Source organism: Bos grunniens, chromosome 17, assembly GCF_055505025.1.
Source record: "Bos grunniens cultivar Pamir isolate PY7600 chromosome 17, Bosgru_T2T1.0, whole genome shotgun sequence".
Taxonomy (NCBI): Eukaryota; Metazoa; Chordata; class Mammalia; order Artiodactyla; family Bovidae; genus Bos; species Bos grunniens.
In genome coordinates this window covers 62,369,339-62,391,512 of record NC_141181.1, presented here as the reverse complement: position 1 = coordinate 62,391,512, position 22,174 = coordinate 62,369,339, and the positions used below count along the sequence as shown (strand labels likewise).

Below are 22,174 nucleotides of genomic sequence, written 5' to 3'. Positions count from 1 at the left end.
TGAATGACTATGAATAGGGAAACTGATGACCAAACTCTAGTTTTTGGGAGACTGGACTAGTTTGTCAAGATGAATTATTGAAGAGCTCAGGGAGTGTAAATCTGACAGAGGCCTCCTTAATACTCATCAACTCCACTTAACAAATCCAATAAACCAAGGATGCATGACTTCCTAATGTTAGTACTGATTGAACACAAGCAAGGAGGAGAAACAAGGTGTGCTATTCTTTCCCTGAGAATACTAGCCTGCCTTCTGTGAAATCAGAACTGGCAGTGATAGGAGATGTGGGTTAACAGAGTTGAAACAACTAAATCAAAGCAGATTCCAGGGGGAACACAAGTCTATCTGGCTGAAGTGGGGACTCTCTCTGTTACAATGTCCCTTGCTAGAACAAAAAACTGACTTCTGTCCTGCTTCCTCCTTTAAGCAATAACAGCGTACTAACCTTCTCTGCTGTCGTGGTCCATATCTGAGCAGCATTTGACTCAGGTGCCATCAGCAAGCTATGAAGCAAGGCGATCACCTCAGCAGCCATGCTATTTGCCACGTGCCCACTGATGAAAGGTCGGACGGGGTCGGTCCTGCAAGTGTCAACAGGGAAAAGTGTCAAGGCCCCGTGATGGTAAAGAAGCCAAAAGAGTAGCTTTAGACTTGGCACCAGATGGAAACATTTTCTAATTATGATGAGTTAGCCAAAAAGTTGGTTTGTGTTTTTCTGCAAGATATTACTGAAAAAACTTAATAAACTTTTTGGCCAGCTCCATACTAGAAAAAGTGGATTTTGATGACTTCTCTGCATCTGCCTCTGGCCGGCAAGCATAAAATGTCACCCAAACTTATCAGGGGCAACATGTGCTCATCCTTCTGTACACAGCTGGAATGGTGACAAGTATCGTTTGGATGAAGTAAAGGAAGCAAGGCCAGAATTTACTACTGCTGCTCAAAAAAACTGTAGCTGGTGTTCCTGGTGGTGGCCTTTCTCAGAAAAAGAGTCCTCCAGTTTCAGATGTGCACTCAGGCTGGAGGGCCTCCCTATTCGTCCCTCACAGCATCAGATCCACCAAGTGAATGGTCATCACTGGTTGACTCGACTTCAAGAGCAGCTACTACGAATGCTGGGTATTTTAAGCCTCACTTCCTCACTTCCAGCAGGTCAAGGGGAGGATATAAAATTAAAACCTTCAGGACTTCCCTGGCGGTCCAGTGACTTCTCACTCCCAATGCAGGGGGCATGGTTCAATTCCTAGACGGGGAACTAAGATCCCGCATGTGATGTGGCAAGGCCAAAAATAAATACGTAAATAAAAATAAATACTCTACAAAATAAAATATAAAAAAATAAAATTAAAACCCTCAAAACAAGCCCCTCACACAGGAAGTCTGAGAAGAGAGTAGACAGCTTCTGTCCTAGGAAGACTTTACCTGGCGAGTTCAGAGTTTCTCTCTCGGCAAATGGAGGTTTGGGCAGTCTTCTTCTTGTCCCCTGTGGACAGCCCGCTCACGGCCTCTGGGTTGAGGGACTCCACGGGTGGCCCAACACTGACAATGAGGCCTGACTGTGCCCACTTGGTCGCTTTTCGCAGAGCAGCTGCCGCCTCTTCCGTAATCACCTCACAGCAGCCACCCTGGGGGTCAGTTTAAAGATTCTCGTGATACTCTTTTCACTCTTCTCAGCACTATTTGTTAAAAAATCTGTGTCCTCCATCTAGGCTCATTTTTATAGATGCAAATACTAAAATATTAGAACTGTAGAAAGTTAAATCTCCACACATATCCCTTGTCCTCAGCCAGACAGAGATCACTGCTAGTCTGCCAGAATTTTTTCCCTGCAGATTCTGACATACAGAATCATAGGTCATGCTACAAGCAGTTTTGAATTCTTTTTAACAGTTATCAAAACATTGTGAATTTTGTTCATTCATATGAATCTGATACCATAAAATATCATGAATATCCATGTCAACATAGACATATCTGGTTACTTTTATGGTTAGACAGTATTTCGTTGTTATTGTTTAGTCACTAAGTCATGTTCGACTCTTTGTGACCCCGTGGACTGTAGCCCGCCACGCTCCTTTGTCCATAGGATTTCCCAGGGAAGAAAACTGCAGTTGGTTGCCACTTCCTCCTCCAGGGGATCTTTCCAACCCAGGGATCGAACTTGAGTCTCCTGCATTGGCAGGTGGATTCTTTACTGCTGAGCCACCAGGGAAGCTCAGAGCATTTCATCAAATGGGTGTAATAATTTCTTTAACAAATCCCCTATTTATGGGTACATGAATTCTATTTTATTTTTTTTACAAACAGAACTGAAAAGAATAAGCTTGTTTCTGGATACTTGAAAATGCCCTATTTACCCTCACCGTGGCAATAAAGGGTATCATCAATCTTAACATTATCAGGGTGATAAGGTAAAAAGACACGGTACTATTATTTTTATTCTTTCCCTTTATTTATTTACTGTGTAATTTGTGAGACTGAACATATTTTTTATGGGCTATTTGTCTTTATTTCTTATTATCCAATATTATTACTCATTTAACCTTTCACCCTATGATCACTTTTAAACTATCTTTTATGCTGTAGAACTTTCTTAACAGAGCTAAGAAAATTTCTAGGTCAAAATCAAGAGTTCTCTTCCATATTTTAATATTAATGATAAATTGATCTTTTTTAATTTAAACTTTTTATTTTCTATTGGGTATTAACAATATTGTGATAGTTTCAACATGGGTAAACCTATGGCTGATTCATGTTGATGTTTGGTTGAAACCAATGCAAAATGAACAGTAAAGCAAATTATCCTTCGATTAAAACAAAACACAATACTGTGATAGTTTCAGGTGAACAGTGCAGGGGACTCAGCTATACATATACATGTATCCATTCCCCCCTAACTTCCCTCCCATCCAGGCTGTCATACAACACTGAGTAGAGTTCCATGTGCTACACTGTAGGTCCTTGTTGGTTAGATGATAAATTGATTTTGACTAATCTTCTTGAAAATAGCCTCAATGACTTCAATTTCTCACACTGCTTCTTTGTGGTAACGTGAATGTTTAAAAAAAAATTTCTCCTGAAAACCTGAAGCCTGGCAAATGTTCTCAACTGTGGTTCTTGTTGGAGCAGGTTCCTCCACGTTGGGGTTACCTTCGTCATGTCTCGGTCCATTTTCACAACTTTCTCCATGTTGGCACCAGTACCAAGTCGGAAGGGCCGTCCTTCTGAGCTACTGAAATGGGAAGTCAGAGAGAGGCAATGATTTTACAGGATGGTCACAGCTGGGGACTGCAGGCCATGAGGCAACCTGGTAATGGTCAGGCCACCACTACATGCTGTAACAAAAATCCACAGTAAGACTCAATTTTTCGAAAGGAAATGCTCTTTATTGCTCAATTATAGCACTTTTTGGGATCAAAACAATTTTTTTAAGTTATAACGATAATTAAAAACCTGTGTGAAGATGACAAACTAAGTGACAAGCTGATCCTAAAATAAAGAGAAGGCCAGGCCCATGGGAGGCCTCAGTGAGGGATCTAAATCTCCAAGTGAGGCAGTTTTAATAACAGCCTGGACTGCTGCCTGGGTGTTAATGACTGGATCTCCCTTTCTAAGAATTTAGCTCCCCCGGCCTCCTCAACCTGGCTCTCAAAAAAGCTTTCACCAAGTTTGTATGATGACATTTCACAGTGCCCAGGAATGTGCCTTGGAAATTTCTTCATCTGTGCGCTGACTTCCCCTGACTCAGCTTAGCCTATGCCAGTAGCCCACAGTGCTTTTGGTTTCTATCATGGCAGACAAGGGACCTGATTATGAGGATGACACCATCATTCAATCATTTATTTGAAGAGAGGATTCTTCCATCTGAGACAAACATCTCTGCTAAATTCCCTAAATTTCTCTTCTAAATTCCCTAAATTTCTCCTAAATTTAGGAGTTTGTGTTCTGTGGGACCTTCTCATTGTCCTGGATTCCACTAACAGGGCCCTGCAGGTTTGTAATCTTTGGACAATAATTATATTTTTTACTTCTTTGTTGGGCAATCATATTGTTCATACTTCCAATTAATTATGGCTTTTGAAAAAGTTTCTTCTTTACCTCATAGTCAATGGTATCCCTAATTTTACTATGACTGAGGGATGCCCATAACTGAAAACCAAGCTGCATTATTCCTTCTCACAGCTGAGGTCACACTACAGATTTGGTTGGACACAAATGATACATACTCAATAGGACTTCCACTCTGTTGGGTCCAGAGAGACAGTACAGAGTTATGGTTAAAATTTCAGGCTCTAAAGTCAGAGGGACCTGTGTCTGCGTTTCAGCTCTGCCTCAGTTTGTCTGTGTGTAACGACAGGGATGATAGTAGCAGTGATTACTTGTGATGAGGGCTGAGATGGTTGACATCTGTAAGGGGCTTACTCAGCACAGTGCCTGTGACGTGGCTCATGCTTGAAGGCATGGACTATTACGATCATCACCTTAGTAATGGCTGCAGAACTTCATGGGACGACTGGTCTTCCCGCTTGTGGATGAAGATAGAGAGCTTGCCATCCACTGCTTCACTCTCTTCTCCAGGATCTTTATCGCCTTTTAAGGAATTCTTGGGGCTGGTTTTTGTCAATGTGGTGTCAGGTTCGGAAGCAGTTGGAGAAAGGACTGTCTGACATCCTTCAAGCAAACAGAAAAATTGCAAAGTTGTTTGTGCAGCTCCCCTGGATGGGGGAAGCACTGGCTTTGGAATCTCTCTTTCCTCCCTCTCTCCTACCCTTTCCCCCTTGCCTTTTATCATAGGAAGCACAGCTGCGACTGTGGACAAGGGAAAGCTTGGTCTGATCATCCACAGGAAGTGACGGTGCCTTTCTCCAGTCCTGGATGTGACTCACCTGGGACCACATAGTCTGCCAGCTTTGCCAAGAGCAGCGAGGCGATCTTGGACGCTGGGTCGCTGGGATCCTCCTGCTCGCTGTTTAGGGAGGGGACGGAGTAGCTCCAGGGTGGGAGCTCCACGTTCCCACAGTCTTCTACGCTCATCAGCGGGAGTGCCGCCCGGCACAGCTGAAGAATGATAAGAACCAGCTTTGGGGATGGGCGTTGGTCAAGTAGCAGGGAGAGGAGTTTGGACACACAAGCTGGCTGGCTCAGGATGGCTTTACCTATATGACTCCTGCAAAGAGAGGAAGAAAAGGGCCACAATGCTGGGGACGTTGATCTATAGAAATTCAGAAACAAAGGTTCCCTCAATGAGGTTAAGCAAACTGACTTCAGATTTCATGGGAAGACACAGATTTTTGGCAATATGTTTTTATGAAGGTTTTTTTATAACCATCTGATGAAGGCTCATAATTGACCAATAATACTTTAAAAGATTTTTGAAAATTTTTTGATTCCTTATGTTTAGTTAATTGAGATCCTCTAGTTCAGCATGATTCACAGAGCATCAAGGCTTAGAAACCCAAGCTAGGAGGCTTTTAATTTAGTCTTTTATTCCTTTTCAAGAAGTGCTTCAAGACCAAAGAGATAATACAGTGCTGTACAGACCTCAAGAGTCTGGGCTCTGCCACAGCTGAACCTGTTACATTTCAGCAGAAACCAGAGAATAAGCAGCCTTAGGTGGACAAACCTCTGTGGGCCTCACAGCTCACACATGATTAAACCTCCCAAGAATATCTTCTTTCAAAGACACAGCATGAGAAGGTGAATTAATTACAAGTCCTGGCTGGTTAGTCTTTAATCTTGCTATAATGAAGGTTAAGCTGTTTGGTTACTAAATGCAGTGGTACTGATCCGAAAGGCTAGCAGCTGTTACCAGCAAAGTATTGGAGCAAATGATAATATGTAATTTTGTGGTATATATATTCAAATAAATACTTTCCACATTTTGGAACTAAATGCTATTTTTCAACAACTGTATTCTCTACTATTTTTCTTGAGGCAGGAGCATGTCAGGACGGCCTAGTAATTTAGATGTTTCTAAAGACAGCCACCCTCTCCCCAAAGGAATTCCATCATTCAGAGGAAAAGCCACCTCCTCCCATAGCTCCAGGGGCCCTTCCATACCTCGAGAGATCATTGAGGAGACTCAGGACGTCCTGGAGGGCATCGTTCCCGGCAGCCTGGTTGCCACAGCACTCGGTCGCTCGGGCAAGGTGATTCGTGAGAAGGCTGGACACCTGACGGGCCAGACCTGAGTGCACAGCCTCTGTGGAGCCGCCTTCAGAGTTCAAGCAAGAAAAAGCATGGTGAAAATCCCAGGAAGGCATGGTGAGTCTACAGCTGTGGCGGGTCTGCACTAAAGCCTCCCTTTGCCCAATTTTTCTTTAACCTGCTCAGTATTTTGTTAGCCATCTGATTAGTGTCTCCCATTAGATAACAACTTGGCATAGCAACCCACTCCAGTATTCTTGCCTGGAGAATCCACATGGACAGAGGAACCTGGTGGGCTATACAGTCCATGGGGTTGCAGAGTCCGACACAACTGAACAACTAAGCACACACAGAAACATAAAGAAGGTAACAGTAACTTGAAAAATGATTCAATGTTGGGGAAATACATAATTCTTTTTTTTTCTTTTATCTTCAGTAGTTGCAGCCTGCAGGCTCAGCTGCTCCAAGGCATGTGGGATCTTAGTTCCCCAACCAGAGATTGATCCTGCGTTCCCTGCATTGCAAGGTGGATTCTTTAGCACTAGACCACCAGGGAAGTCCCAGGAAAAGACATTTTTCTTAATTAAAACTGAATATAATTAATCCACACAAAACCCAGAAACATATTTTGACAGGGAAGAATTATCATTTTACTGGGATGAAAACATCATTTTTTTTCCCATAAAATAGTTGATGTACAATATAAATTACAGGTGTACAATATAGTGATTCACAATTTTTAAAGGTTGTATTCCATTTTTAGTTATAAAATATTGGCTATATTCCCTGTGTTGTCCAGTATGTCCTTGTAGCTTACTTTATGCACAACTGTTTGGGGCTTCCCCGGTGGCTCAGACTGTAAGGCATCTGCCTGCAATGAGGGAGACCTGGGTTCGATCCCTGGGTCAGGAAAATCCCCTGGAGAAGGCAATGGCAACCCACTCCAATACTCTTGCCTGGAAAATTCCACGGCCTGAGGAGCCTGGTGGGCACAGTCCATGGGGTCGCAGAGTCAGACACGACTGAGCGACGTCACTCTCACTGTCACAGTGCCCTCCCCTTATATAGCCCCTCCTCTCTCCCTTTCCCCACTGGTAAACACTAGTTTGTTGTCTGTGAGTCTGTTTCTTTTTTGGAAAACTTCTTGATATTTAACTCACACCCGACCTCTTCTCAAACACAATAAAAGATTTTCTTGGATTTCTCCATTTTCAAGCACCTCTCATAAAAGCCACAAAAGTTATTTGCCACTGACTGTTCATTCTACTTGGGAAGTCTCCTTTACCCCTCAAGAAAAATGCTCACATCACCTTCTTTGGAAGCTCTGCCTGATTCCTTAGTACAGAGGGTCTGTAAGGACCTCTATGCTTCTCCTACAGCACCGTGTGCTCACCTTGATCACAGCATTGATTGCACTGGAATTATTTGTTCACTGGCCTATTTCTCCCACTGGACCATATATTTTAAGGGGAGGAACGATGCCTTAGTCATCCTATGCCTGGCTCCCAGAACAATAAAACGCACAGCGAATGACATGTTATATACCTGGGATAGTATGGAGGAGTTATCCTTCAAGTTTACTTTTTAAGTTGGATTGCTGACTGAACATATGATTTGGAAATAGCATCTCAAAAGCACAACTGAAAAATCATTTCATAAAAGTATCTACTCAGATACCATTAGCAGTGATGGCAAGAAGGAAAGGAAAGATGTCTTCAATTTCCGGGGTTACTATCCTCTTTCAGGTGGTCATCACTCCTCCCAGCCCCCTCAGCTTTACTGAGGTGTGACTAGCAAATAAAAACTGTATATACTCAGATTGTAGAATGTGAGTGTTTTAAAAGGTATACAACGTGATGATTACCTCTCTGTGAAAATACAAGACATCTTCTCAGTGAGTTTCAAGTATAAGTGAAGCATCATGAACTCTAATCACAAAACTGTACATTAGGGCTCCAGAACTTACTCATCTTACAGCAGAAAGTGTGTCCTTTGGAACAAAATCTCCCCATCCCCCTTGCCCCCTAGCCGTGGTGACCACTGTTCTACTCTCTGGTTTCTATCTGTTTGGCATTTTAGATTCCACACGTAAGTGAGATCACTGCAGTATTTGTCTTTCTGTGCCTGGCTTATTTCACTTAGCATAATGTCTTTTGCATTAGGATATTGTTAAATGTCATAACACAGTGATAAATTTTCACAGAACCATGCTGTTGAAGAGCCTCCCATGAAATCATAATTGATTAAATCAATCTAGTTATGTAATTTAATAGTCTTTCTTTTCCTCATCCAGCACAAATACTAAATTAAAAAAAAAACACATCGATAGAAGAAATCAAGGAGCTCTGTTATAGAAAGGGATCCTGCTCCTCACCTTCTTCTTTTTCCCATTCAACGCAGCGGTTGGCAAGCACCTGGAAGGCTGCCCAGGCCATGGTGGCCACCTTCTGCTTCTTGGTTTGTTTCTCACTGGAGCTGGACTCAGTCTGACTGCTCAAGCTGCATAGTCGATCCATGAGCTGGACAAGGCCACTCCGCACCAGGCACTTCTCTTCACTCCTGGCCAGGCAGAAAGGGTTGATTGAAAGAAACATAACTGACCAGCTCTTAGGAACTTCTCACTTAAGATCCAGATTATCAAAGGGCCATAAAATATGTCAATATAGTCCTTTATTTACAACGTAGGATGCTACCATGTAAAACTCAACACAGAAATTTTTAGAATGACAACTTCCTTCATAAATAATGAATTTCAAGTTCTGGTTAGTTCATACAGGACAGCAAAGTAAAAATCAATGGAATCAACACAAGGTTATCATAATAGAAAAAAAATTGCATATTTTATCATAAGGGGATTTAAAGACTGACTTCATGAATGCTTGACATCTTCAAACTCTTAATCAAGTAATGAAGAAAGGAAATGTGCAAAGGCAAAAAGTTTTGCCCAATATAAGAAGTAACTTCCTAGGGACCTTTTCTTTCCTTCAAACTTTTCCATTTTGACTATGTAACATAATTTCTAATGCGGATCCAACTTTGATCACGTAGGAACTCAACAATAAGTATTTACATAGTAACTTTAGGCATTTGTCAGGCGACAAGCTCATTTAATCAGAGTGATAGTGTCACTGGATAATCAAAACCAAAAAATCCTTTTTTAAAATATTTTTAATAAATAAAAATATTTCTATTTAATTGGTGACACTGTGGTATAACTTACATACACTAAAAAGCATTTCTTTGCTTACCTGGTATAAGGTATAGTACACAAGAGTCCGATGCTATTTGCACATGCGATAGGGTAACGTGCGCACAAAGACACCACAGAGGTCATGGTCTCACCGAAGGCTTCCTGGACCTGCTCGACCATCCCACCACAGGTCAGTTCTTCAATTCTACAAAACAGAACCAAAGCTCAGGCTTCCTCAACTGTGTCAAGAACAGCAATAGTGAACACGAAAGCAGGAGAGGTCTTCTGAGAAACGCAAAAGTGGCTAGATGAATCCAGAACTGAAGGAACCTTGGAGACTGGTGTTTCCCAAAGTGCAAGACTACAGAAGGCTGTTGGGCAGGCTTCCTAAGAGTGCCTCAGAGACAATGCCCACACTCTAGGATGCTCTGGGAAATCCTAGGTTAGGTAAAGGTAAGCAGGGTTCCTCACTCCAGGACAACTCAAGGCTTTAAAGTCCTTCATATCTCTTGGAGCAGGAGAAAGGCACCCAACATTTCCCAAATTTATTTAATAATGAAACCATTCATTTGAGACAGGCCTACCTCAGCCCATGCAGTACTGAATACCATAAATGCAATTGTACTAATGAGAAAACCAAGACACAAATATATTAGCTAAGTATCCTTTGCAAGTTCATACTCCAATAATTAGCAGAATATGAGAATCCAGTTGGGAAATAAGACTTGCCCAATGTAAAAACACAACCTGGGATAGATTCTACAGCAATTAATTTTAGTTGAAAACTGGAACTATTGAATTTATGTACAAAGATATGCAACATAATATTGCTTATAATAGTGAAATAAACAAAAACTATGATTTAAAAATAGGAAATTGGCTTAATAAAGGTTCAAGGATATGATGCAATGCTATATAAGCACTAAAAACATTATAGGAGATCACTAAGGTTAGAATAAAGACTGAACAAATATGCTAAAACATTAATGGGTTTTTAAAACGGATTTACAGGTGATTTTTATCTTGTACTTTGGGGATTTTCCACACTTTTTAAAATGTCTGACATATGGCGTTAATAATGTCATGAGGAAAATATAATGTAATGAGGGGAAAAGGAATAATGCTGCCAGTGTTACAGAGAAAGTTCTGGAAATGAGCTGTGGTAATCATTAGTGTAACTCACTACGCCTTCTGGGAACCGCTGTGGTCGGGTGGGCATGTGACTAGTCTGGCCAATGAGTCAGAGCTCTGACTAGGGGCCTGACAGCTTTCCAAGATGGTTGTCCCCTCCTCTGTCCCAAGCTCTCTGTAATTACCACGAGCCAAGATAGACTTGTGAGGGACATGAGCAAAAACTAAAATTTAGTTTTTTAAGCTACTGAGATTTTGGGAGTTGTTTGTTTCCAAAAAATAACCTGGCTTCTCCTGATCGACACAGAAATTTTTCTCAAGACAGTCATGTTAGCTCTTAGTTCATGTTTCCCTCCAGCTATTGCTTCTGCTTCTTGGCCAGAGTTCCTGAGAGCTGTCAGGATGCACAAGCAGCCTCCAGCAGTTGTAGTCCAGTCTTCGCAAGAACGCCTTTTCTATGTCTATCTAAGTATCTTTGAAGCCCAGTCGGGCATTAGTATAGAAAAACTCCTCACAAATAAGTTATAAACCCTTCCTCAAAGTTAATATCTATAATTATGTTATTAGAAATTTGACCCAATAAAAATAAGCACCAAAGTATACAAAAATATAGGTATATAAGGTTGTTGACTACAGCACTACTGTTAATAGAAAAGCAAAACAAAACAGGAAGAAAGGAGGGATAAAAGAAAAGATAGAGAGTGAAAGAGAGAATGAATGAACCCATGTGTTCATCAGCAGCTGAGGAGTTAAATAAATATAGCATACAATAGAGCTCTGTAAAAGGTCTTAAAAGCTATAAAGCAGAGCTATACATATTAACATGAAAAGATACAGATGTCCAAAATTTATTGAGGAAAACAACTGATTATAATAAGGCACGTGAAATATAACCTGAACTGAGTTTAAAAAAAAAAATCACATACAAACACTTAAGCATACAAGGACAATGAAATAGCTATTTACGTGTGTATAGTTGATGAAACAACTATAATAGTGGAATTTAGAAAAGGAAGGTCAGGAGAATTTACTTTTTGTTACATGTGGTAAATTTTTTAATTCTATCCTGTACCATTTTTAGAAAAATGTATTATTTTACTGGAAAACACTAGCAAACACCATGATCTAACATTTGGCCCCAAGAGGAATCTCTGCAATGGCCTTTGCCCATTCCAGACAGGATGGGATAAACTAACAGAAACAACTGACCTGGGTCCTCCCTGCAGGACCATTGTCACTGGACCCACAAGGTGTGTCACTCCCCCGACTCGCACGGCAGCCGTCAGCAGCTCCCGCATGTGCACCAACGCCTGCTTGCGGGTGTTTCCCCGCCGCCATCTCGTCTGTGCGGCCAGAAGAAAGCTGCTGCTGGACACCTGAACATGTGAGAAGGAAGTACACCTGACTCCTGCGGTCACAGCACCTCTCGCGCTACTCAGCTACTTAGCAAAACGTGATGTACAGGGACATCCCCAGTGGTCCAGCAGCTGGAGCTCCCAGTTCACAATGTAGGGGACCCGGGCTCGATTCCTGGTTGGGGAACTAGATCCTGCATGCCACAACTAAGACCCAGCACACTCAAACAAATAAATATTACAAAACCAACAAACAAAAAACATGGGCGTACAGCTTGGTCAGGGTTGGTGCCGATGAAAGCAAACAGCTGCCCCAGCAGGACGCTGTAGGTGGGCTTGTCCCTGCTGTCCTCTATGGCCAATGACTGCAGGAGTGTGAAGGAGCTGCTGCGGTGGCTGGTCACGTGGCGCCGCCTATGGCCAAACAAGAGACCCGTTCAGGGAGTGTGCTGTGGTGAACGTGCGTGGCAGCATGTGGGGGATCCGACCTTGGCCCTCAGCTATTTACCTCTGATTTGCTCTAGTAAATTCCAAATCTTCATTACCGATCATTTCCAGGTCAGAGGGAGCCGACATGCTGCGAAGGAAAACAGGCTGACGCACAGCATGAGAGATCACCTTTGTTTCAGAGGCTGATTTACAAGCTGGAACAGAAAGGAAGAAGAAGGTTGACGTATCTGCTATCCTATTTGTAAGAATGACACAGCGACAGCAAAAACCAACAAGGAACCACCAAACTAAGAGTACCTTCGCTTTCCAGGAAATTGGCCCCCAAACCAGCCAGCACAATGCACAGATGATTTTTAGGCCAATTTTAAAAAAATTTGAAAACCGAGGTTTAAACCTCGAATACCAAGGTTAAAAATTACTTCAGCTTGAAAAACCACATTCTTTTATTAAATTGGGTTTCCAAAAAAAACCTGAAAAATTCATTTAATTTCATAAACTAACAGTGTTAACTTTATGTTTTTATTTATTTTGGCCGGGCCATGTGGCCGGTGGGATCTTAGTTCCCTAACCAGGGATTAAACCAGGGTCATCAGGAGTGAAAGCTAGGAGTACTAACCATGGGACTGCCAAGGAATTCCCATTGTTAACTTTAATATAAGGATTCTAAAAATCAAGAGAGGACAGAGAAAATAGTCTCTGGAAGCAAATAATCTTAATTCAAATAAATGCAGATCATTTTTTTTCAGAGATGGCCTTTGATCCCCCTTTAATCCTGGATTTACTTTGCTGACTTAATGCCATTTGGTGAAACCTCTGCTTTGATCATAGCTGGTGTGACTAAATATTACACTTTTCCTAGAATCTGACTGGCCCTTCCTATAAGACATGTGGCTCCTATCCAGGAAATAGGTGTTTTGTAAAAGAATACTTTAATGGAAGCAGACAAAACTGCATGTGCTGATCAGCTAAGAAAAAAGATGTTAAGAAAGTTGAGGTCATTTTGAATCTGTCTTAAGAACGTTAGATAGTTTCAATCTAAAAAAAAATTATAATTTTTGAAGATATTATCTCTTAGGAAACTACTGGTTCATCATCTCTGGTGCCAAGAGCCTCCTGGAAAGCATCACTGGCCTTACTGAGTGGGAAACTTTTGGGGGGGCCTTTAATGAACTCAGGCTAATACGGCCAGAGACGTGGCACAGCAGATCACCTTGGCATGTGATCATTATCTCATGTCTGGAAAGCTTCCCCTGATGCTCTCAGCGGGGGAAACCCTATTACTGAGATCAGAAACCTAGGAGTCATCCTAGACTTCTGTCCCTAGTGAGAAGAGCCCTAGGTAGTCAGCTGGGATGAAAACAAGTTCACTTGTTCCATAGTGTCCATCAGGCAATGGGGCTAGACAACACGGAGTCTTTCATTTAAGAACATGTTTATGACTTATTCTCTTGAGTGAGAATTAACACTTGCTATTATGGGGTCTGCCCAGTGTTGTGGATCTGACTTAAGTAAGAAGACTCATTGATTTCCCTGAGAAGTGTATTCTCAGGCTAACAATTAAAATGTGACCAGGAAAAAAATTAATAGTGCAAATGTATGCTAGAAGATTCCACATAATTACTAAAGAGGAAATGCAAACTCAGTTTCAAGAGGAAAATATGATGCAGTACAGAATTCACAAAGTTGACTAATTATATGTTACTATGAAAACGATAATCTATAATCTAAAAGTGAGGATCACTGGATAATAAAAATATATGTCACTGCACACCTTAGATGCTCCCCCAAAACTAAACAAGGCAGGTGACAAGGCACCCCCCAATGCTCAGATGACTCACAAAGTACCACATGACTTCAATGGAAAGCATTTCTTGGCTAGAAAAAGTAAAAAGCAAAATAACATTGAAATTTCCTTTTTTTCCTTTCTACAAGTACACAAGAGTTATTTTCTTTCTTTTTTTTAAATAGCTAGTGTATGTTTTATGAACAGACTAGTGTAGAGAGCCTTGTAGGGCTTGCTGTCAGCAGTACCCGGTGTTTCCGCGGGGGTCCCTGAGATGCTTCTTGTGAGGCCAGACTGGGCTGCAATGGTGACGTGCAGCAACAGCTCAGCTCGGTTCATTAGACTCTTCACTAACGTCTTCGTTTTAGCCAGTGGGTGCGAGGGTTTCTGAATAAGAGAATTCACTTCTTGTAGGAACTTCTCCCTGTAAAGAAAGACTGATGTGCATTTAGTCGTCCTCTGGTTTACCAAAACCAGTGTTTAATCACAAAGGGTATGAGAAGACAGAGGAGAAATGAAATGGAAGTAACCTGATAAACATTGCCCGCCTTCTCCCTGTCCCATCCAAGGAAGGCAGTGCTTTAACTGCAGCCAGTTTTAGTTCCTCTTGCCCAGTTTTAGATGCCTATATGCTAACTCTTGAAGGTTAAAATCAAAATTTCCAAATACCAAAGAAGTTTCAACTCTAAAATATTTAGTGAATGCATAATATTTTTTAAAATATCTGTTAAGAGATGCGATCTTTGCATTTTATTTTGAGCATCAAGGTGATAAATTAGCTTTACAGTTACTAACATCACTAACCTCAGAGATAGCACCATGTTTTCAAGATCATTTCCATCAAAGGAGACTTCCTTCATTGAACACAAAAGTTCTAGTTCTTTCATTTTGTTCTAAAGAAGGAAAAATCAAGAAAAGATGGTATGCAGGATCTGCAAAAACCGAATTTTACTGTACGTGTTACAAGAAACAGAAAATTTCAGGGACAAAAACCCACCTTTGGTCCATGTTTCTACACCAGAAGCACATTTATAAGTTACTACTTGATATTTTAATGATTAAAAATGGCATTGACTACTTTCCAGGGATTTCTTTATTGTTTGTAACTCTTGTCTTTTTTAAAAAAGGCTTGAAAGCAGAATTTGGCAATGATAATAACTGCTCTATAAAACTGTTTAATCAGTTGAATAATTTGAGTAACTGACTCTTTGTATCACTGACATGTTAACCTAAACAACTTTATTTAACCTTTTTTAGAGATTGGGTACATTTTGAGGTATGCAACATTTTAAGAATGACATTTTTTTTATTGTTACAGAAAAATCTGAGCAAACTTTTTGGCCGACTTAATATGACAACAGCAATGCCCAGTGATGAGTCATACAACTTGCTCACCTCATTGAAATGGTAATCATAGAAGAAAGGCATGTTGTTCTCCAGTTTCCCCTGCATGGCATCATCAACTTCACTCTGCCATTTCTGTTCCAATTCTGCAACACTCTGACATATTAAAATAGAAAACAACATGAAACTAGATGCAAAATAAGGAATCTGTGACTTTAGAAATTTTAGTCACAATTAACTTTTTAAAATTCAGATACTTCTTTTTCTACTATGTTAGTTTCTGTTACAGAATATACTCATTCAATATTTTTTTTTTCAGATCACTTTTTAAACATCATTAAATTTTTAGGAAAGATGTCATTTCCAACAGTTATAAGAGACATCTAAATGCTTTTAACTTCTACTTACCTGCAGCTGTCTCTCCATGGCATTGAGTTTCTTAAATGTCTCTCCCATGATTTTACACAGTAAATCATATTCCTCAGCATGTTCTTCTTGATACTGGAAATTTATTAGGGACTGCAGTGCATCAACTAAGTTCAAGTGCTTAATAACACATGATACCACCATTTCCTCCATCACATCTGGCTGAATTACTTCTCTGTGATCACAAGGGAAACTAGTCAGATGCGTGCCATGCTCTAAGTGTACCAACACTGTGTTTTTATAGATGGGAGAATGTCACTGTAAGTATGTTAAATATTCACCACACCATCTTCAGCACAATGAAGTGGCATGAACATTATGATGGCTTTCATAACAAGATGGCAAAAACTTAATATATTGAACAGGTAAAACCGACACTGGCCAATGAAGCTGAAAACCCAAATTAAACAGACTTGATTTTCTACTATTTGTAAAATTTTGAGCTGGAGTTATATTAAAGTTGGAATAGATCTAATGCTAATAAAAGATCTTTGGCACCATTTATTTGCCAATTCATTTTATGCAGTATTATGGTTCATAGTATTTTAGGCGTATGGATGTTAGGCTGAAAACAATGGTGCTTTTGTATTTTTTCACATTAAATTTCATCTATTCTTTAAATTTTTCTCTCTGAAATGGCCAATCTTGCCTCAGAAGGCAGAACAGGCCTGCAAAACAGACTTGACTTTAAGCAAGAATACCACAAAGACATTTGTCACTGTAAGACCTCACATTCTAAAGACCATTAGCATCTCTCTGGGCATCGAAAATAAATAAATGCCTCTAGACTCCATGGAAACCACGATGACTACCATGACTCCTTAAAGTACAAGGTTAAACCACCTGAGAAAAACCTAGAACTTGTCAAATGTTAGCCTGTATCAAAATCATATGGAAAACTTGGGCCCCACCTTCAGAGGTTCTGATTTAGTAGGTGTGAAATGGGGCTTAAGAACTAACAAGTTCTCAAGTGATATTAATGCTGTTGACTGAGAGCCCACACTTTGAAGCCTGTTGACCGGGAATACCACCTGGGGTACTCCCCACAATACCTGGTTAACATTCATTGCTGCTGCTGCTGCTAAGTCGCTTCAGTTGTGTCTGACTCTGTGCGACCCCATAGACGGCAGCCCACCAGGCTCCCCCGTCCCTGGGATTCTCCAGGCAAGAACACTGGAGTGGGTTGCCATTTCCTTCTCCAATGCATGAAAGGAAAAGTGAAAGGGAAGTAGCTCAGTCGTGTCCAACTCTTAGCGACCCCATGGACTGCAGCCTACCAGGAACCTCCGTCCATGGGATTTTCCAGGCGAGAGTACTGGAGTGGGGTGTCATTGCCTTCTCCATTAAGTACATGTAAAATTAAAGGTTCAAGAACGTCCCTAGTGGTACAATGGTAAGACTCCATGCTTCTAATGCAGGGGGCACAGGTTTGATCCCTGCTTGGGGAACAAAGATCCTGTGTGCTAGTTGGTAGGGCAAAAATAAAATAAAAATAAATGAAAGATTAATTTGTTAGACTACAAAAAGAAATACATCTCCTTCACTTGTTTAAACATTTTTTCATTGGGAAAATAAAATGCTATACAGCAACATACTTTATACTTGGTCTAAACTGTGGTCTAGCACGCCCAGAAATTTCCCTGAGCTTTATCATGATTCCTGGAGGCAGCCTTATCCGGGGCAGGTCAAAGTAGTTTCCAACAGGAGGCACGAGGACATCAGACGGGTAAGTGAACTCTCTGTCTTCCTCGATGGTCAGAGGCAGCGGAGATGGGCTTGGAGTAAGGGCAGGGGAGATCACACCGTTGGCCTCTACCTGCCACTGGCACCTGAGCATAAAGAAAAGAGATTCTTCACCTCCTCCTCTATCTGGAAAGTTACTTAAGATATATTAAGTAACTTAAGTAACAGATATATTAAGCACATGAAGGATCACACTATGTGCTAAGAATTTATTCATCAAACCTCCTCCAGAGGCTTAAGAAAAATGAACATTAAATGAAACCCCATCTTTGGGACTCTGCCTGCTCCCCAACATTTTATTACACAAACTTTCAAATATATAGGAAAGTTGAAGGAAATATATGGTTAATACACAAATACACACAGCTGAGATTCTAGAATAAACATTTTGCTCTGTTTGCTTTATTTCCATCTGCCCATCCTTTTGGGGATCCTTTAATTTAATTATACAATATTTGGGTTGGAGAAAAGCTTATACAGTTCAAGGCTGCAATTTCACATTTAGTACAGGAAGGACCACAAGGCACTTTGGTGTAATTTTCATCTTATTTCTTAGACACAGAGATACCCACCCACAGGATTGGCAGGCAGTAGGCCCAATCAGCTGGGAAATGTACTAAAAGAAGTTTTTCACATAAAGTCCTCTTTCCTTTGTGAGCAAAACCAGTTGGATTTGAAGCCTTTGTTACCTTTGTAAAAGTTTGGACCGCAACAGCTCCTGACAGGTTTCTTCTTCTTTGGTAATTTCTGGTCCGTTGTATAGGATTCTTAACATGGAACAAGCTAACACAGATAGACCTAAAGCCAGGTCTACCAGAAAGGGTAAGCCTCCTGACACATCCTCCGAAGACTCCTACAATGCAGACAGGGCAAACCGCACTGGTCAGTTACACGGCGGAGCACGTCACCTGCGCTGCATCACGCTGCACTGTCCCCAACCACGAGGGCTCACAGAGCAGCATCAAGTATCATTGCTACGGGACACAGAGACAGCACCCAACACCATGAGGAGATAGATGGTGGCACTGGAATGACCACAGAGTGAAGTCTCAACACAATTCTGGAGAGAGAAGAGCCAATAAGACTCCATATTAGAAACAGCACAAAACACATGCAAGATTTTTGGGATAGCTTCCTCTCTGCTATACCTATCTAGGTATAAATCACTATTGTGTTTTGTCACCTCCATCCTGTGCTTGAACGAAGATGCTGTCAATGATTACACTGAATTCATTCAATAAACATTTACTGAGTGCCTAGTGTGTACCAGCCATTGTGCTAGGTGCCTGAGAGAAAGCAGAGAACAAAATGAAGATGCCTGCCCTCATGGAGCTTACATTCTAGAAGATAATCCCACTCTAGAGAGTCTTGGCTTGGTTAAACTTAAGCAACCTCCCAGTGCTAAAATGTGTTATACAAATCAGTCAACTAGAGGGGTTAGGAGAACTCTTACTACTCTCTCTTCCTCTCTTTTTCCATGTGGGAGAGAAATTTATTTAAACAGATTCCTGGGAGGAAAGTAACTGGCACTATTAGAAGGAGTAGATTTAAGCTATATACAGAGTATAACACGAGTAAATAAGCACAGACAGATCTAGACCGGCAAGAAGAGCCTTTGGGAACTGAATAAAAAGAATCCAATCCTACTACTTTGAAAACCAGAATCCAAGTGCTTACTTCTATCAGGTGTTCGAGTCTTCCTCACCCTCTGGAGAGATGCTAGCAGCAGACCACCTCTCCAGGCTTTGAAGATGGGCCCCTAACAAGGGATTCTTTCTGTGGTGCTATACTGATTTTAGGTCTTAGCTAGTTTTATTCCATAAAACTATAACTTCTGTTAATGGTTTTACTACAGCCAAGTGGAAGAGATGGATGAAACAGTAGCTCATATTCTGCCCTGTTTCCAAGGCAAATATGATGTATGTAACCAAGGACACAGGAAAAAGTACATTCTGCCCACAGCAGTGGTTAGGTTCAAATACCTGAGCGCGAACTGTGCAAGCAAAGCCCCACATAGCCTTATCGGGAGTGTTGTGTTCACGGCCACTTCTCATTTCAAAGGAGAAGGTGACTGTATCTCCTTCCACCTTAAAATTTAAGGGGGGAAAATGCACTTTAAAAACAAAACACACAGTTTGCAAGAGAGCAATGAATTTTAGAGATTTACTTTCGAAAAGGACCACACAGCAATATTTCACTCCTTTCCTCACTTGCTTTTTGATTCAAATTCCATCCCCTCTCAGCTGTCTTTCCTGACCAGGGAGCTTTCGGAATGAGGCATCTGTGAAATGGGCCACAATTGCCCAACAGTGGGACCAGAGTAAAGATCAAATCTTGAGCCTAACTTCAATAAATTCCCCAGGTTTCTGTGCTTTCTGCCTTCCCCTCTCCACTTTTACCACCTCACTTGTGCCAATAAGGTGGGCAAATAGATGTCTTTAAGAACAGAGAGAGAGTGCTGAAAGACCATGCTCTGTGTTGTAGAACCAACAACATGAGTAAGAGACAAAATGTAGGAAATCAGAAAATAATTCAGTCTTGTGCTAATCTGGATCTGGCTGCATCTGGGCTACCCATCTGGAGGTAACTTGCTGCCTGTGGCTGAATTAAAGCAGGTATGTAATGTATTTGAGATAAAAGCTATGGGAACAGACTCTGGAGAGGTCTGCAGGTCTCAGTGGGCATTTCTGTTCATATTTATATTCTAGATAGACATACTTCAAGTTGAAGCCCACATTACAAAGCATGGCTCCAATCTCATCAGTTTGAGAATGGATCATTGTTTTTGCTCTCAAGTCCCCAGTTCATTTGAAAACACTGATTCCGTATTTTAAAAAGGCAACAGCTCTGTGGTTCTAGGACACCCCTCATGAGGGAGTCTAGAGAACAAGTGAGTAGGAAGAACTAGCTGTCCTTTCCATGGCCAGGGAAAAGATGCTATGACAACCTCAGCCCATGGGGCGACCTATGGAAAAGATCCAAGTTCTGGAGTGGATAGGGGTCTGATGTCTTATAAAGAAAGGAAGCTCATTCTAGTGAGTTTAAGGCCTATCTAAGATCCCCACCTCAATAAGAGTCCCCATGGCAAATTTTCTCTAGAGTTACAGTTAATACTTGGGCCCATGAGGAATGCAAGGTCATTTTCTTTTCTAGGAAGCGAATGTGCCTGAATACCATACCTTCACCAAGTCTTTCGGCCAACCAGTTCCTAAGACACTACGGCTGCCATATCCCAGTGTATTGCCTCCATACTCAGCAACCTTCCTACTGTTTGTGTTAGGCCCCGCGTATATCACCAACTTCAAAACAGAAAATATACTGTTAGACTGTAAAAGAAAAACAAAAACAACATCTACAAATAAAAAGGCTGCAAAAAAATGTTTGTTTAAAAACACATTTATAACCAGGCACTGGGGTCATTATAACTAATATTTCCTGATTTTTTTCTTTAGGTACAACTGATACTGGTTTAGATGCAATCAGCCATTGGTATTTACAGGGTAGCCTCAGAGTAGTAACAAATATTAGCACGATTTAATTGGCTTGGGGACCTCACATTAAAATAAGTTATACTCAGCTACTGTACATATTTTTTTAAAAATCTGTTTTAATTCTAAGTAATGAGATATAGCCTATTAATGACAGGTATAGTTTGCCCCTTAAATCCTCCCCCAAATTAATAAAGTGAGCAAATGCAGATGGTAAGATGGTTATAGCTAATACAACAACAAAAGTCAAAAAAATTTAATGAGTGAATATTTTAAAAGATGCAACAAATTGAAAATAAGCCATGTATTCTTAGAATGTTGCTTAATGGTATAAAAAGAAAATGACACAAAATTTGGGTCAGAAAAGGGGCTGCTTCTTCTTGGGTCAATTTTCATGTATCAGTATTTTTCTTCAATAAAAGCTATTCATTTATACACAGTTAACAAACTTTCTATTAATAACACGCAGGAAAAACATTTAGAGGTCATTTGGCATTCAAATACTTTCATAGGAAGAAGGCTCTGGCTTCTGTAAATACCAAATTCTGTCTTGTAACATGTACTCTGACCACTGCTGAGTTCAGTTCATATCTAAAAGCTGCACTTTAAGCCCTAGATGCTTCATCACTTTATGATTTCTTACCCTTCTGCACCTTTGGGGGACACCAGCCAGGGACCGCTGGAAAAGTAAGTGTTACTTTTATCCATGTAGTAAGCCTCCCTAAGCCTCCATTTTAACACTAATGTCTACAGCAGATGGAGGTTAGCTTACATCAGAAGATGCAAGTTATTATTTTTTTTAAAGGAGAAACAAAATGACACCAACTAAAACAGTAACATCTTCCATTTCTGTTTTAAATAGTTACTAAATGAATGTAGGAAATAGGGGTAGCTACTGCCAGGAGCTATGAAGTGGGATAGACTGATGCCAGGAGATATATTTTTTGAAAAACCCACTAAAGAATTTTCTAAATTCTCTTGCTTCCGGCTAAGGTGAGTTTTAGGGGCAAGTCTTAAACCCCTCTAGACATCTGGGAATCGTCACTATCCTAGAAGATAAGGGGGGAAAGAGGATACTATAATTTGCCCAGTAATGTGTTTCACCATCTCAGTATTT

General features: G+C 40.8%; 1 protein-coding gene across 12 annotated transcripts in view; it reads right to left on the bottom strand.

Moving 5' to 3' along the window:
- Positions 1–22,174, bottom strand: part of HECTD4 (HECT domain E3 ubiquitin protein ligase 4) — a 173,888-nt gene that overhangs the window by 47,306 nt on the left and 104,408 nt on the right. For 8 of the 12 annotated variants that reach the window (XR_015144611.1, XM_086348151.1, XM_086348152.1 and 5 more), the window contains 19 exons: positions 20,749–20,895; positions 19,552–19,656; positions 18,259–18,422; positions 17,422–17,655; positions 15,809–16,001; positions 15,452–15,556; positions 14,861–14,949; positions 14,305–14,480; positions 12,332–12,467; positions 12,096–12,237; positions 11,678–11,844; positions 9,396–9,542; positions 8,522–8,706; positions 6,061–6,214; positions 4,887–5,167; positions 4,482–4,671; positions 3,151–3,232; positions 1,423–1,625; positions 446–581 (listed from right to left, as the gene is read on the bottom strand). Coding sequence is in view for 11 of the 12 variants with exons in the window: in XM_086348151.1 (XP_086204277.1) it covers positions 446–581; positions 1,423–1,625; positions 3,151–3,232; positions 4,482–4,671; positions 4,887–5,167; positions 6,061–6,214; positions 8,522–8,706; positions 9,396–9,542; positions 11,678–11,844; positions 12,096–12,237; positions 12,332–12,467; positions 14,305–14,480; positions 14,861–14,949; positions 15,452–15,556; positions 15,809–16,001; positions 17,422–17,655; positions 18,259–18,422; positions 19,552–19,656; positions 20,749–20,895 (3,036 nt within the window). In the remaining variant the exon portion in view is untranslated. The remainder of the gene's footprint in view (positions 1–445; positions 582–1,422; positions 1,626–3,150; positions 3,233–4,481; positions 4,672–4,886; positions 5,168–6,060; positions 6,215–8,521; positions 8,707–9,395; positions 9,543–11,677; positions 11,845–12,095; positions 12,238–12,331; positions 12,468–14,304; positions 14,481–14,860; positions 14,950–15,451; positions 15,557–15,808; positions 16,002–17,421; positions 17,656–18,258; positions 18,423–19,551; positions 19,657–20,748; positions 20,896–22,174) is intronic. The other 4 variants (XM_086348154.1, XM_086348155.1, XM_086348156.1 and 1 more) reach the window with 2 other exon arrangements.